Source organism: Ruditapes philippinarum, unplaced genomic scaffold (genome assembly GCF_026571515.1).
Source record: "Ruditapes philippinarum isolate M1 unplaced genomic scaffold, ASM2657151v2 ctg769_1_1_1_1, whole genome shotgun sequence".
In the NCBI taxonomy this organism is placed as follows: Eukaryota; Metazoa; Mollusca; class Bivalvia; order Venerida; family Veneridae; genus Ruditapes; species Ruditapes philippinarum.
This window is the reverse complement of record NW_026865145.1, coordinates 171,803-187,552: the sequence shown is the minus strand read 5'-3', so window position 1 is coordinate 187,552 and position 15,750 is coordinate 171,803. Positions and strand designations below refer to the sequence as shown.

General features: G+C 34.3%; 1 protein-coding gene across 1 annotated transcript in view; it reads left to right on the top strand.

The window, feature by feature from the left end:
• The window catches only part of LOC132727998 (uncharacterized), a 48,697-nt gene that overhangs the window by 28,704 nt on the left and 4,243 nt on the right, over positions 1-15,750 (top strand). The window contains exons 4-7 of the mRNA XM_060713598.1: positions 7,392-7,676; positions 10,913-11,117; positions 11,678-11,785; positions 14,729-14,833. Of these exons, the coding sequence (XP_060569581.1) occupies positions 7,392-7,676; positions 10,913-11,117; positions 11,678-11,785; positions 14,729-14,833 (703 nt within the window). The remainder of the gene's footprint in view (positions 1-7,391; positions 7,677-10,912; positions 11,118-11,677; positions 11,786-14,728; positions 14,834-15,750) is intronic.

The window sequence follows — 15,750 nt, the reverse complement described above, 5'->3', positions numbered from 1 at the left end:
CATTTTTGGGTAATGTTTTATCAAGTTTGCCAATATTATTTTGATTGGCCCCTTTTAGGGGTCAGCAGAGCTAAAAATAGAAATACCTTTAAACATCTATTTCTGCAGAACTAATTGATGGATGATCACCAAACTTTGTCTGTAGCATTCTTGGGTAATCTTTTATCAAGTTTGCTCACATAAATTTGATTGGCCCCTTTTAGGGGTCTCTAGGGCTAAAATAGATAAAGCTTTAAACATATCCTTCTTCAGAATAAATTGATGGATGATCAACAAACTTTGTCTGTAGCATTCTTGGGTACTCTTTTATCAAGTTTAATTATATTAATTTGATTAGCCCCTTTAGGGACCACTAAAGCTAAAAATAGAAAAAACTTCGAACATCATTTCCTACTGAAATAATTGATAGATGATCACCAAACTTTGTAGCATTCTTAGGTAGTCTTTTATCAAGTTTGCTAATATTAATTTGATTAGCCCTGTTTAAGCTAAAGCTTAAATGCCCCAGGTCATGGCATTTCTTCAAATTATTGTTTAAACATATTCTCAAGATTAATTTGAGAATATATTGACATTTCAACACTGAAAAGCAGTTGTTTCTGGTGAGCGACTCAGGGCCATCATGTCCCTCTTGTTTAATTTTCATACTTTATTTTTGTCCTGGTCATTTCTCCTCAAGTATGAAAGCTATTGACATGAAACTTCATAGGATGATAGATCTCATTAAGAAAAAGTGCAGTATACAAGAACCAGTACACTGCACTTCTTATTTGTGAGCTATTAACCTTTATTAATTTTCAAACTTCATTTTTGTCCAGGCTATTTCTCATAAATTTTGAAAGATATGGACTGGAAACTTCATAGAATGATAGATCTTATTGTTAAGAAGTGCAGTGCACAGTAACTGCTACTCTGCACTTATTATTTTTTGAGTTATTGCCCTTTGTTAGTTTTCATATTTCATTTTTGTCCTGGCCATTTCTGCTAAACTATATTGTTCACAAGGCGGCACATCCGACTCGCGGAGTTCTATTTATCCTTATACAATATGTATAAAGTAAAAACTTAAAAAAATTTCATGTGAAATTCCGAAAGAGGTAGAGCTAAGATATTTGGCATGAAACATTTTCTTATAGATGTCTACCAACTTTGTTCAAATAGAATCCCTGGGTCAAAATGGACCCCGCCCCAGGGGGTCATTGATTACCCTTATATGTATTTAGTTAAACCTAAAAAAAAAATCTTGTGACAGTCCAAAAGCACTATAGATAAGATTTTTAGCAGGAAAAATCTCCTAGTGGATGTCTATCGATTTGGTTCAAATAATTGCCCTAGGGTCCAAATTTTCCCCGCCCCAGGGGTCATTGATTTTCCTTAAATGTATAAAGCAAAAACCTAAAAAATCTTCTTTTGACAATCCAAAAGCATTATAGATAAGATTTTTAGCATGAAACATTTTCTAGTGTATGTCTCCCAAGTTTGTTCAAATAAATGCCCTATGGTCAAAATTGGCCTGCCCCAGGGGTCATTGGTATTCCTTATAATTATGTTTATATTAAAAACCAAAACAATCTTCTTGTGGCAATCCATATATATATATATATATATATATATGGATTGCCACAAGAAGATTGTTTTGGTTTTTAATATAAACATAATTATAAGGAATACCAATATATATATATATATATATATAGAGAGAGAGAGAGAGAGTGAGAGAGAGAGAGACAGAGAGAGAGACATAGAGGGAGAGAGACAGAGAGAGAGAGAGCGGGAGAGAGAGAGAGAGAGAGAGAGAGAGAGAGAGAGAGAGAGAGAGAGAGAGAGAGAGAGAGAGAGGGAGAGAGAGAGAGAGAGAGAGAGAGAGAGAGAGAGAGAGAGAGAGAGAGAGACATAAAACATGTTCTAGTGTATGTTTACCATGTTTGTTGAAATAAAACCCCTAGGATCAAAATTGGCCCTGCAGTTCGATCCCCAGCCAGGTAGCCAGGTCAAATGTTTGTTTTCCCGCTATTTTTCTTTCATCTTTTTATCAGCTCACCTGTAACTTAGTGACAGACTGAACTGTTTAATAAAATGGATGCTAGAGTTAAAATTAGAAAATAAAAACATCTCAACATCTTAACCTCTGGTTCAGTTTTGAAATATGTTTACGCAAAAATTTCTTGGGTGAATGTGTGCAATTTTTTTCAGATTTAGCTGTCACTTGTTTTCAAATTGGGATTTTGGGGTGAAAAGGGGCTACACTTTGACCTTTTGACCTAATTCTCAGGTGAGCGATCCATGACCCGTCTGACCTAGGGGTCCAAATAAAAAATCCAAGAATGACAGGCGTTAGTAAACAAGACTTTTGAGATTCTGAATCTTGGAATTAAAACAAATATAGTTATCAGAACAACTTAGTAACATGTGTGGCCCCCGAAACTGTCAAAAAACACTCGAATTCTCCTCCTCATGGAGTGAACGTAACACCTGATTAAGACATTAGACAGGTCCGCAATTCCACATGTAGTGCCCTTGCGAAGTCATTAACATTGTCTATCTGGTGATTTGTGCTCACTCTTCACCCAAGTTTATCCCAGATAAATTCAAAGGGATTCATATCTGGGTAGACAGGGGGTCTAGGAAAAAGACGTTAACATGGTTGCAGCTAGAAAATTTGCTGTTAAACAAGCAGAGTGTGGTATTGCCTTGGCTTGCTTGATATGTAACCTAGGACCATGAACCTGCATGAAAGGTAAAAGAGTGTTTGCCAGAACACAATCCTGTGCTGTAAGAGCACGGCGCAACCACAAGCTGTTTTTCCGTCCTCCATTATCCCTCCCACCGTCTCACTCCCCCCACCAAACCTATTCCTTTCCCAGATGCAACATTGCGTGAAACGTTCATTTCTGTGGTGACGAGAGATTCGTACCCTTCAGTCAGCATGACTTACTCTTAGGCAAGAGTTCTCCTTGAAAATAGCCGGACCCCTCTGGTTATGTGCCAAGGGTAAGTGACGCTATGTCTAGCCTATGGTGGGGTCTCAGTATCTGACAAGTATGTGGTCTGCGGCACGAATTGAAATGTTGGATTGTACAAGGCCATTAAGGATAGTTTGGGTAAATGTAGCTGCGGAGCAGTAGCTGTAGCAGGCAAAAACCGGCTGTGAAGGTGATTTAGGTAATGACAAGGCCATCCTATAGTGACGTCATACGAGTGCACCAAATCTCGGACAATCATACATAGATTCAGTATTACTGAAACATGTATTAAGATTATTAATTGCTTGCCTAAAGCAGCAAAAATGCTGTGCAACGTTCATAACTTTTGCGCTGCTTGAATCATCCCAATAACCTGATTACATTGATTTTCAGAGAGCCATGGCATGGCTGCTAAAAGTCTAAAGATTTAACGATAATGTTTTTTTAAGTGGAAGAAGAGCAAAGTTTCTGTGTAGGACATTTTATTAAATATGACATCAGATTATTTGAGTAAAACTGGAAATCGCTGTTTAAGTCGCCCTTGCATGCATGATACAACTGCATGAGATTATTTGGTCTGTGTAGTGTATTGATATCTCAATGAAATGAGGTAAACTTGCTTATCTTGCACGATGAGTACGCACTGAAATTTCAATTTCTCAAAAACTGTCAAAGTTAATAATATCTAGCCTAAATACTTGTTAAATATTCAAATTGGAATGCATTTTTATTTGCCAAGGTACTTAATAAAGAAAAGCAATTCTCAGTTTTGTCCCCATTTTGACCTTGAATTTCTTATTTATCTTCTCTGTTCAGGTACATTTTGCAAAAGTATCACAGATATTGAGTTAAGACTTGAAATACTTGTTCACTAACAAATCGCCCCATTAAAGCAAAAAGGTACCAAGTGACATTTTCATGTTTTCGAGAAAATCGCGTTTAAAGATTTGAAGTTCCATATCAAATCAGGTTTTTACAACATGGCAAAGAAACTTTACATATATTTAGAAAATGTTTGAATGTACATGCTCAAAAAGTTGGAAAGCTTATATATTACTAATAAGTGATAATTAATCAATTAAAGGAAATGGTTCCTTTTTGCACTAATAAAAATTTTGACCGACAAATGCAAGAAGGCACCATATGATCGCTTGGCCCCTTTTTGCATTGTATGATTTTTAACATTTGCTGTCGAATATATAAAAAAAGGTACCATATGGCAGTTGGCACCTTTTTGTCCCAACAATATTAACAAAAAGCATCATTTGGTTACAGTTTATTCTACAATGATACAAATAATAATATGAAATTCTTGTGTTTTCAGTAAATGTCTTATACAACTATCACACTGCATGTTTTGAAAGTCTTCCTTTGTGATCAATCTCAATGCCTTTGTCAAAATCTCTTACATTGTTAGTCAAAATCAGAATCATTCTCATCAGATTCCATTGTGACATAATCCTTTTCTTTCTTTTATGTTGGTTAAGTGGCATTATAATTATGGAACTCTTTTTGGATAATTTTCTTTGCACACAAAGTAACCAAGTCATTTTTCTTTTGAATAGAAACTGGAGGTTTTGTATCATAACTTCATATATTATTCACCATTTGTCCACTAATACTTTAGATTCTGTATTCTGAACTTCTATTTCCATAACATCTTCAGCATTGAAGCTCTAATTTACAAATGGCTGACTTTGGGCTTTCCTTTGGTACCTTCCACTTGTAGCCAGTTTACTCTTTGTCCGTCAATGGATTTACTTCACTTCAGTGTTGTTATATTTTCTGGTCCTTCGGGATCATTGATGCCAACACTATAAAGTGTTGAGAATTGAGTACCGCTCAAGCCGGTGCTAGGGGGCGTGAGGGATGTTGCACTTATTCATTATCCCTCATTCACAGACTCAATCAAACCGAATCTGCAATTCTTATGTTATTTTGTTGTGATTAATGCTTCCGAGGGATCACTTTGTTTCCAGAATTTTGAGTCTCAGACACTGTTTTTTAATGAAGTATTTGGAATCAAAAACATGGTTATATTTCATTGACACAGCAATGTATGGCCGTGATTTTCTGGCCAGTGATATAAGAGAACACAATTGAATGATACATAATTATACAGGAATTTTTTTCTTTGCCCCTTCAAGAGTCAAGTTGTCACTCCATCTGTGAGTAACCCGATACAAGAAATTTGTGATCACTCTTAAACTTGGAACTTGTAATAATATAAAAAAGAGACGCAGCAATGAATCAATTACTGTTTTGTCCCCCGTATGAATCTGAAAAATATATGACTTATTTGACATAACCACTTTGGCAAGTAGAAAAGGGGTTTTTATTAAGCAGGAAGCTATTTCACCTCTCTTTGCAGCGTTGGTTTTATCCCATACATGACAGCAACATTTTTGTCTCATAAGGAATATACTGTCAATTTGTGTAGCAACAGAGTTTTCTTAAATTGTAAAGCTCACTCACTTATGAGCAAGGGGTTGTTACAAAGGCCTTGAGATCAAAACATGCAACATAAACGCATGGTTCACCTTTTGCTCCAACTTTACTTTAAATCTTTTCTTCTTGTGAATTTTCTTTCTGTTTTTGATGTTCAATATATTGTTCCTTGATCGTGCCATCTAGTGTGCCTACTGCCTTCCTATATGTATGTTGCTTAACAGGTTTTATTTCCTTCTTTTCACTTTCAATAGTTTACAGTTTCCGTTTTTTTTTAATGTTTAAGTCATAGTCATGAGATAGGTATTGTTTCTTTCAGTTTTTTTTCTTGTATAATGAGATTTCATTTAAGGAAATATGCTGTTTCACCAATTTAACTATATCATAATTTAGTTTATTTGCAAATGTGCGCTTCCGTGTCATGCTTCTCCTTCCATATACCCCATGTATTTTGTTAGCAAGATTTACTTTTCTTTTTACGTCCACAGTTTTGTGAAGAAGTCATTTATACACTATCATTATCTTTACACTGTTATCATTCCTCAATTTAAAACAGAAACAATACTCTGGTGTTTTTTTTGGTTATATTTGATGTCCTAGATCTAGATTGTGTATTCATTAAAAAGCTAAAAGGTACCAAGAAAACAATTTGGAATATAAAATAATCTTAAGGATCGTAAATTCTTTGTGTGCAAAAAGGGACCGTGTGACACATGGTTCCTTTTTGCATTAAAATAAATGCTAAAAACTTGTAAAGTCATACAATGCAATAAGGTACTATGTGACGCTTGGTACCTTTTTGCTCAAACAGATATGCATATGGTACCTGTTTGCATAACCTTCTATATCTGTAAATAAACATGATACTACAGAGATATTTCTACAGATTTAAGATAACATTAAAAAATAATGAAAAATGTTAAAAAGTCATTTTTGGCCAAAATGTCGCTTGGTACCTTTTTGCTTTAATGGGGCGAAACTTGAAATACATTTCTAAAGAGCCAGCATCCTAGAAAGCCCCATTTTTATATAGACTGCTTGCAGATAGCTCGACATAGTTGTAATAATGACGGTTCAATTAATGTTTGTTGGTACCTGCATCCGTCCAGATTATGTTTACCCTGGTTTGTTTGACTCTGTCGTTAGATGGCAGAATTTCAAATAACAAATGTTCACAATAATGAGACGGCCTCTCGTGTGCAAGAACCGTGCGGTTAGGTCAAAGATCAAAGTCATAATGTAAAGTAAAATGCAAAAATGGTCACCAGCTTGTCCACAACATAACTTTATAACTAGCTTGTGGAATTTCAAATAACCCGGTACAAATGTTCAACATCATGACATGGCTTGTGGTTCGCAAGAATCATTTGGCTAGATTAAATGTTAAGGTCTTACTTTAGGTCAAATGCAAAAATATGGTATCAAACAGCTTGTCTGCACCGTAATTCTATCACTAGCTGGTTGAATTTCAAATAACTTGGCGCAAATGTAAAACATCATGAAACAGCGTGTCGCATGCAAAGATGTTCGGCTAAGTCAAAGCTAAAGGTCAAAACTCAAGGTCAGATTTTACAGTGGGCTCGAAATGTTGCCTTTGGGTATCTAGTTGCTGAATTGTTTTCCTTTTTGTCTAAGAATATTTGCATTTTAATAAAAAAACTTTCATAGATTTTCACTCCAAACTTGAAATATTTGTTGACTATCAGGAAGGTAAGGCTGCTATGCATGTTTGAAGACATTTTACTTGTTTTTGCTAACATACCATCAAAAAGGGAGATTTATGTAAAATAGCAGGGTTAATCAAATGAATCTTATCATATGACTGATATCAATTCTACTATATAATATTTATACTTTTTGTAAACTAATATTGTGTAAGGTTGACCAGATGACCAATGAATAAAAGCCGTTGCTTTCTATTCCTGGAAATGTATGTTGACATTAAATACTTTAGTTTTGTATTTTATTTAATATTTACAGAGAAAAAGAGGAGAATATGAAAAGAGTGAATGTTGAAAGACATTTAAAGGTAAAGGAGGAATTAGCTATGAGGCTTGAGAGACAAGTAAATGATAATTATGCTGAGAATATGCTGCTAAAAGCTAGAGTAAAAGAATTAGAGAGTGCATGTAAGACTCTTGCAAAGGAAAAGAATCAGGTTGAACAAGATGCAAAGTACATGGAAGGTTATTTTAAAGACGAGAAAAGGACATCTGATGACCAGTACAAAAAACTTATAGCAGAACGAGATGATTTAAGAGACCGGTAAGTTATTGCCATTTGAAGCCATTGAAAATATAGGAATTTATCACGTACCAGTGCTGTCTTAATGACTCTTTTAGAATGGTATTGCATTGCCGTGCATATTCTTTTAAAAAGACATCATTTGTGTTATACTAAAATAGCCTTTAGGGGCGCTAAATGTTATGCTATAGACGCGTCAATGCTAAATGGTTCTTTTTCAATTCAAATTGTCTTTATTTTTGGTATGTAAATTTTTCTAACACCTAAAAGACTTTGAACACTGGAAATTCCATCAAACATTTTAAATGAAGGTTAATTTCCTGGTTTGAAAGCACAATGTAATTTGTCATATGGTCACTTCCCAATTTTATAGGTGGATAAGACCTTTGTTTAGGAACACCAACCTTCAACTGGATATATTGCATACATGACGTATTTCAAGTGAAATTTGTCTGTTACAACCTTAAACACATCATTCTTGTATCTGCTTTATGTCCGTAACACCCTATGAAATTCTAAGAAAAAAAAACTTACTTACAACATGAATCGCTTCCTCTTCCATAGAAGTCCAAACTTAACATTTAATGCACCATAATGAGTTTACAATATATTATTAAACTTGCCAAACTTTCAATTTTAAAAATGAAAATTCATATATGAGTTTTAATAATGTCACTATAATGTCTGTTGATTTTTGCCTGTTGTTACCCATAGTTACTTTTAAAAATCAACATACACTGCATGGTTAATTGTAACCAAACTACAAGAATAGTTCTCTACATGTACAAAAAGGTGTATGGCTTGTTTTTATTCATATAATCAACTTAGTCAAAAATTTGAAAATATTTTAATCTTTAAAAATCATTTGTTCGTAATATTGCAATGCTCAGGGGAGCTTCAGTAATGTAGCAAAACTCGGATCCTTTAAACCATGCACCTACAAATTCAATAAATACAAATGTACTATATAAACCATGCCCGAACTGTCTTTTTTTGTTTCCTTCTACAGAGTAATTTCTACATAAACATATCATCTCACAGACGCCTGCATACTGTCATTAACACAATTTGTCAGACTTCTTCTCAAACACTTTTTGAACAATTTTATCCAAACTTTACAGGAATGGTTAGTACCAAGTCAAGTTGTGCACATCGTTTTCATCAATCACAAACTTTGTTTTTACTTCTCTTCAAAAACTAATATGCAATTTTATCCAAACTTGACATAAATGCTCAGCACCAAGTCTATTTGCACGTATCTTCAAAATTTTCCAAATAACTGATGTTTTGTCAGAGTTATGGCACTTCAATCATTTTTTATGCCCCGGGGCATATAGCAATTGAACCATCCGCACTACATAATAGGGATAGAGGGCTATCTAATTGGAAACAAAACAAAAAAGAACAATAGAGTTCATTCTCTAACAGTAGAGGAAGTGGCCATGGCCCTCTATATTTAACGAAAGAAAAGAGAACTAGAAATGGCCCTTTATCTGATTTCCTTTACATGTCAGTCCGTCCGTCTGTCCTTACCAGGTTAACCTAAAACAGTAAGTTGGTTTTTTCTAAGGTTCTACCTGTACCTGTACTGGCTTCATAATGACACACATAAATCAATACAAAGCAAATTTCTCGGCAAATAACATAACTATGACTTCCATTTTTTGCCAAGTTATTGCTCTTTTCAGCACTTTGAAAATAAATAATGCTTAACATAAACTCGCAAGCAATGGATATATCTTTATATCTTAAGTTCTATCAATACTAATGGCTTCATAATTTTTATACTTACTTATATAACTGTGTCATCCATTTTCCCATTTAGTTCCCTTTTTATCGCTTTGAAAAAATGGCGTAATATGGTTAACCTATTCTGGCAAGTTGGGTTTATCTTAAATTTCTCATAATTACTTCATTTATTGAATGATATCTTTAATATTTAGTCGATGGATACTTTCAATAGTCCTCTTTTTGTGGATAACTTTTTGCGGAGTAAGGGGTCACTGGGGGTCAAGGTTCATTTGGGTAAAAAAAAATTAATAATTTTTAACACTCTTTATTTTTAAATTGATGTCTTTAATTATTAATACGGATAGGCCTAGAAGATCACAGTTAAAGGTCACTTAAAAAACTTGTATACTTTTCACAGGTGTATCCTTATTCTATTGACTTATATTTGGTAGAAACGTAAAATTGAGAAATCTTCCTTTGAATGGAGTAAGGGGTCAGTTGACACAAGGTGACCAGTGCTGAAATAGATTTTTACACTTTTACTCATACAACCTTTATTTTTTGACAGATGTCTCTTATTTTTGTTAGGAAGATAACTTGCATATAATTCGTTCTATTGTTTGAGTTATGGGTCAGTGGGTCAATGTCAAGGGTGCCAATAATAGATTTCTGCACATTTGATTAAGCAGCATTTATTTTTTTGCCTGATGTTTTCATGTTTGACAATGGTGTTTTTCCTTTGCATTGTGTAAGGGGTCAGCTGGATCAAGGTCACATGTGCTAAAATATTTTTCTACACTTTTACTTGATGTTTTCATTTTTGGAAGACACATACCTTAGATGGTCTATTGTTTGAAGTTGCAAGGTCATGGTCACGTGTGCTTACAATAGATTTTTTACCATTTTTTTGTGAAAAACCTTTGTATTTATTTACCAATGTAATTTGAATATTTTTCAACTTCATCACATGTTATAGCAATGTCTTGCCAAGTTATATTTTCACAATTATTACCAAACACCATGACTCATATAAAGTTATATAACTGTGTTAACATTCTTTTTGGCAAATATTCTGTCCATAATAAAGTGAATGGGTAAACCTTTCTTGCAAAATTGTTACTCAGACAAGAATCTGAGCCGGAAGCATTTTTGTTTAAAAAACACAATTTGTTTAGGGTTAAAATGCAAAACCTGTGGAGTTTCCAGGACTTTACTCTGCTGTATTGTCCTAGACACAAAGGACCCTCTACCCTCAGCTGTATAAAGTTATTTTCTCTTTCATACCCATCCCCAAATCACACACAAGGTGCTCTTTTAAAATTATGAAGAATCTCTGGCATGATAAAATTGCATTGAAAGGAAGCTTCATATCTAAAAGAATAGTTCTAACATGTTGCAATTTAATCTGTCATTTATGTCCGACCACTTTCTAAGCATTCTTCGCAGCCATTACTTCAAAATGTCATAGGAAGTAATAAAAGTTTATAAATACATATATATTTAGTGGTTTTTCGTTTTGTACTCAGGTTAATTAAGCTAGCTGTTAAGAAACTACAGGAGCAGAATGCTGATATACCAGACCTCAGTGATCCAAACAGAGCAATGAAGCTGTCAGAGAAGTTTGGCGAGTTATACGATTATGAATGGACTAATGCCTTTGAAAGTTTGACTGATAAGAAGCCAGGCTTACCATTAAAAGAGGCCATAAATGTTCTACTTCGCTTTCTTCAAGTAATGTATAATACTATTTGTAAAAACATTGTTCTATAAAATGCTGTTCTAATTTATGCATCAAAGCAAGATTTTTTCTGAACAACAATAGTTGGTATACTTTGGTTTTATCGCTTTATCCATAAAATCATTTTAGCTTAGCCTGTCTGTTTCGAATAAAAATGTGAGCTTTTATGATCGCTGTGACATTTTTGTTGTCATTATCATTGAAACTTAGAGTAATGCTTTACACGACAAGGTCAAAATTTTAGACAAGCAGCATAAGTCTTAAAGCAATTTTGTTGGAGTTATGCCTGTTTTTAACTTAAATATTTTAACAGACGAGTGTTAACATTACGTTGCGTTGCTCGTTTAACTGATATAGACCGACTCTTTTTTTGGTCACAATGATAGAGGCAAAAGTTGACCTGAAAGTTGATTTGACTTTATTTATTTAAATAAAAAAATGTATACATCATTTAATATTCATATTATATGTATTTATCTGTGCATAGTTAAGACAGATGTCTGGCATGACTACAACTGACCCTCAATTTAGACAACAATTAATGTGTTTTCAGGAATGTTGGACGTTTTGCAATAAACTGATGGCAGCGCAAATGGAAAGTTTACAAAATGTATTTCTACATCCTGCTCAGAACCTTGGTCACTTTGACCAAAAGAAAACTGTAGGTGTTTTCAAAAAATAACTTTTGAAAAAAGTTAAATGATAATTGTTAATAAATGGGCAGTTTCCATTTTGTATGAAATGAGTTAACAAATTCAAAACACAGAAATATGGATTCGAAATACCAAAAGTAATCCAAAACCGCTTAATTCTATATGATTGAAATTAATTAAGCTAATTATTGGATGACAATTTTAAGTGCATGTCAACAATAGCTTAAGCAAAATCTAAAATTTAAAAATGGAAATAATTAGTTCAGACTAAACGGGCCAAAAAATGCTCAGAGTGACTTTTTGTGACAGTCTTTCCCCTTTTTGTATCATCTACATGTTTTTAAAACAAATATTACCAAACAAACTGGGTTTTTTGATCAAATTACTCGGGAAATGACTTAGTACCCTAAAAAACTATTAAACAGCCCCGTTAACGCAAATTTTCACAGAAGCAAAAAGCTGACCACCCCAAAAATTGATACCACTAAATTTTTTTTTAAATAACTTGTAAAAAATATTATTTTATAGACAATTTTGGGGAGGGCAAACCATTGGGTTTCAACAACATAGGGTTACTTTAACACGTCACATTTTTTTGCTTTATAACTTTTTAACCAATAAAACATGAAATTGCGGGCACACTTATCACCATTATCGACAAAAGCAAAGCAAAAAATTTGGGGATGACTCCCCACGGCAAGGTCAGTTTTTAAAATCTACTTTCCATGTCTGCCCCGTAACTTTTAAACGGCTGAGTTTTTAGATAGCTTTGCACAAGTGATTACCATAATGAGACAATGTGCAGAGCTCAATAATTGGGTTGCTACCCCCAAAGTCAAGATCAGAGATAAAGGTCAAGTGTTATAAAGTCTACATTTTGTGTCAGCTCCGTAACTTTAAAAGTGTTGATTTTTTTTAATTTACTCAGCACAACTGATCACCATAATGAGACGACGTGCAGAGCTAAATAATTGGGTTGCTACCCCAAAGTCAAGGTCACATTTAAAGGTTTTGGGTTGCTACCCTCAAAGTCAAGGTCACACTTACAGGTAAAATGTTAGAAAGTCTACATTACTGTCTTTCAATAACATTTAAACGGCTGCAATGTTTTTAAGATAACTTGGCAGAAATGATCACCATTATAACACCATGGGCAGAGCACAAGAATCAAGTCATAACACTGAAGGTCAGGGCCATACTTAAAGATCCATTGCAAAAAAACATCAATTTTTCATGTCCGCTCTATAACTTACTTACAATTCAAAGGTTTTAAAATTACTTGACACAAAGGATCCCCACCATGACACGTTCTGTGCTTGCTTCTCCCAAGATCAAGGTTATATGTTCTCTTTAACTTTTTGACTTTATGGAAGATTTTATATAATTTGGCACAAATAATCAACATCATGAGACTATGTGCTTATGACATGCATACCACAACATCAAAGTCATGGTTAGTTAAAGGTCAAGAAGGACACATTCAAGTCCGCTATGGAATGAGATTTAGATGTCCTTTAGACTGCCTTGTTTATATAGAAATGTATAGTGAACTATCTCCAAGAGTAAATTGCTCAGAGAGCTTAGATACTTAGAACGTAGAATAACCTCAAATCATGATCCAGGGGTCAAATTGGTTCTTTCCCTGGGGGTCACTTGATTTAATGTAGCATTTCCTAGTAGACATATACAAATAAAATGTAAGTCCAGCCTCTCAGGTAAAAAAAATGACCCCTATCTGGGGGTTCATTTACTTTTCATAGACTTGTAAAGAAAAACTGTCTCTGAAAGAACAATGCCAAAAGTTAAAATATTTGACTTGTAAATCACATTGTTGTCCTCTATATAAGTTTGATAAATCATGCCCCAGGGTTTAAAATAGACACCACTCAGTTTATATAGACTTGTTTATGAAAATGATTTAAATCTTCTTTCGTGAAATTGTGGATACTTAGCGTGTGGCCATATATATCTAAAAAGTAATGCTCCTTGGGTCGAAAAAAACCCTGCCCTCGGATTAAATTTAATTACTTATATTTTTCTTTTAAAACTGTCATAAAAAGATCATCTTATTTGAAAGTACAATGCCAAGAGATATGATATTTGGCATGTAAAATCACCTTGATATCCTCTACAAAAGTTTTATAAACCCTTGGGGTCACTTAGTTTATAAAGACTTGTACAGGAAATTACATTTAAGTTTTCTTTTGTGAAACAAATGTCAAGAGCTGAGACTTTTGTAATGTTACAAGCATTGCTTCTACAAAAGTAACATAAGTCATGCCCAAGAGGTAAAAAAATGGCAACACCCTGGGGATCATTTACTTCACAAAGACTAATTTAATTAAATGTCTTAAAAATTTCTTCTCTGCATGTACAATGCACAGAGTTTAGATATTTTGCATCACCTCATGGTCCTCTATAAAAGTTATGTAAATCATTCCCTGGAGGTCACTTAGTTTATATAAATCTACATAGTAGTAATTTTGAATTAACTAGAAAAATAGTTTGTGTGGTCCTCTATCTTTGGGCTCTTAGATCAAAATCAGCAGTATTAAAATGTATATCAAACTTTTGCTTCAGTACCCGTTTTTCATTGACTGATGTCATTTATATTTGGTATGTTTGGGCTTCCTCAAGTCAAGGTTACACTTGGTCATTAAATTGAAAAACGTGCTGACTCCTATTGTCACAGGGTGAGAAAAATATGCAGCCTTACTGGTACAAGCTTATACAGGAAAACATTTTATATAGGAAAACATACTTAAGTCTTTTTGCATGAAACTACTCTGTTCAGAGGTTAAATATTTGGAATGAAGCATTGTCTTGTGAATTTCTACAACATTGATATAAATCATTCCCCCCTGAGGTAAATATTAGCTCCACCCCAGATGTCACTTACTTTACATAGACTAGTATAGAAAAATACTATTGAATTCTTGAAATCTTTACAGGGACTGACTGACAGACCTAGAATTGCATCAAATGATCAGCCATCACTTAACGATCTACGTAAAAGGGTTGGAGTATCACCATCCGTCATAGAGGAAGTTAAACAGGTAATGTCAACAAATATATTTGGTAGTCTATTTAATGAACTATTCAGATAAGTTGCTATAAAATTGAAGTTTAACTGAATTAATCCATCACATGAATTATGTCTCCGCAAATGATGTCTCCTAAAATATGTTGTTATTTCCTTTGCCGTCCGTCTGTCTGTCTGCATTGACCCTGTTCGGCTTTCACAGGTCAAACTGCGGGCCGGATTTCAGTGAAACTTCACAGGAGAAATCAATACCATCCATAGTTGTGCATATCGTTGGAACGTTCCTCCTCACTGCACAAAATGGTCGCAAGAATTATAAAAAGTAAAATCTTGTCCGGATTTCACAGGTCAAACCGCTTGCAGGATTTCAATGAAACTTGACAGATTAATCAGTACTGTCCTTTCTTGTGTATTTCGTCCATATGTTCCGCTCCGCTGCACAAATAGGCTAGCAAGCTATAAATTAAAAGATAGTGTTTCAGTTTTCCACAGGTCAAACTGCTGGCGGGATTTCAGTAGACCTTTCCGTAGCGGAACATTTAGCAACAACTTTTCCATTCATTGCTAGGTCAACTGCTCAAAAACAGTATCACAATCATAACCACGTGTTCTTTTGTGCAAACCAGATCAACTAGTAACTACGTATTATCTCAGTGCAGCAATTGAATAACAAGTTAGCCAATTTACATAAAACTGTAAACACTGTAAAGGTCCATGAAACTTCACAGGAGTGATCAGTACCATCCAAAGTTGTGCATATTGCCCACATGTTCCGCTCCGCTGCACAAAATTGCCGCCAGAGCTATAGATAGAAAAAGTATTGTCCGTCTTTTACAATGAAACTACACAGGAGTGATCAGTTCCATCCCTAGTTGAGCATATTGCAGGCATTTTTGGCTTTGCTGCACAAAATGGACGTCAGAGCTATAA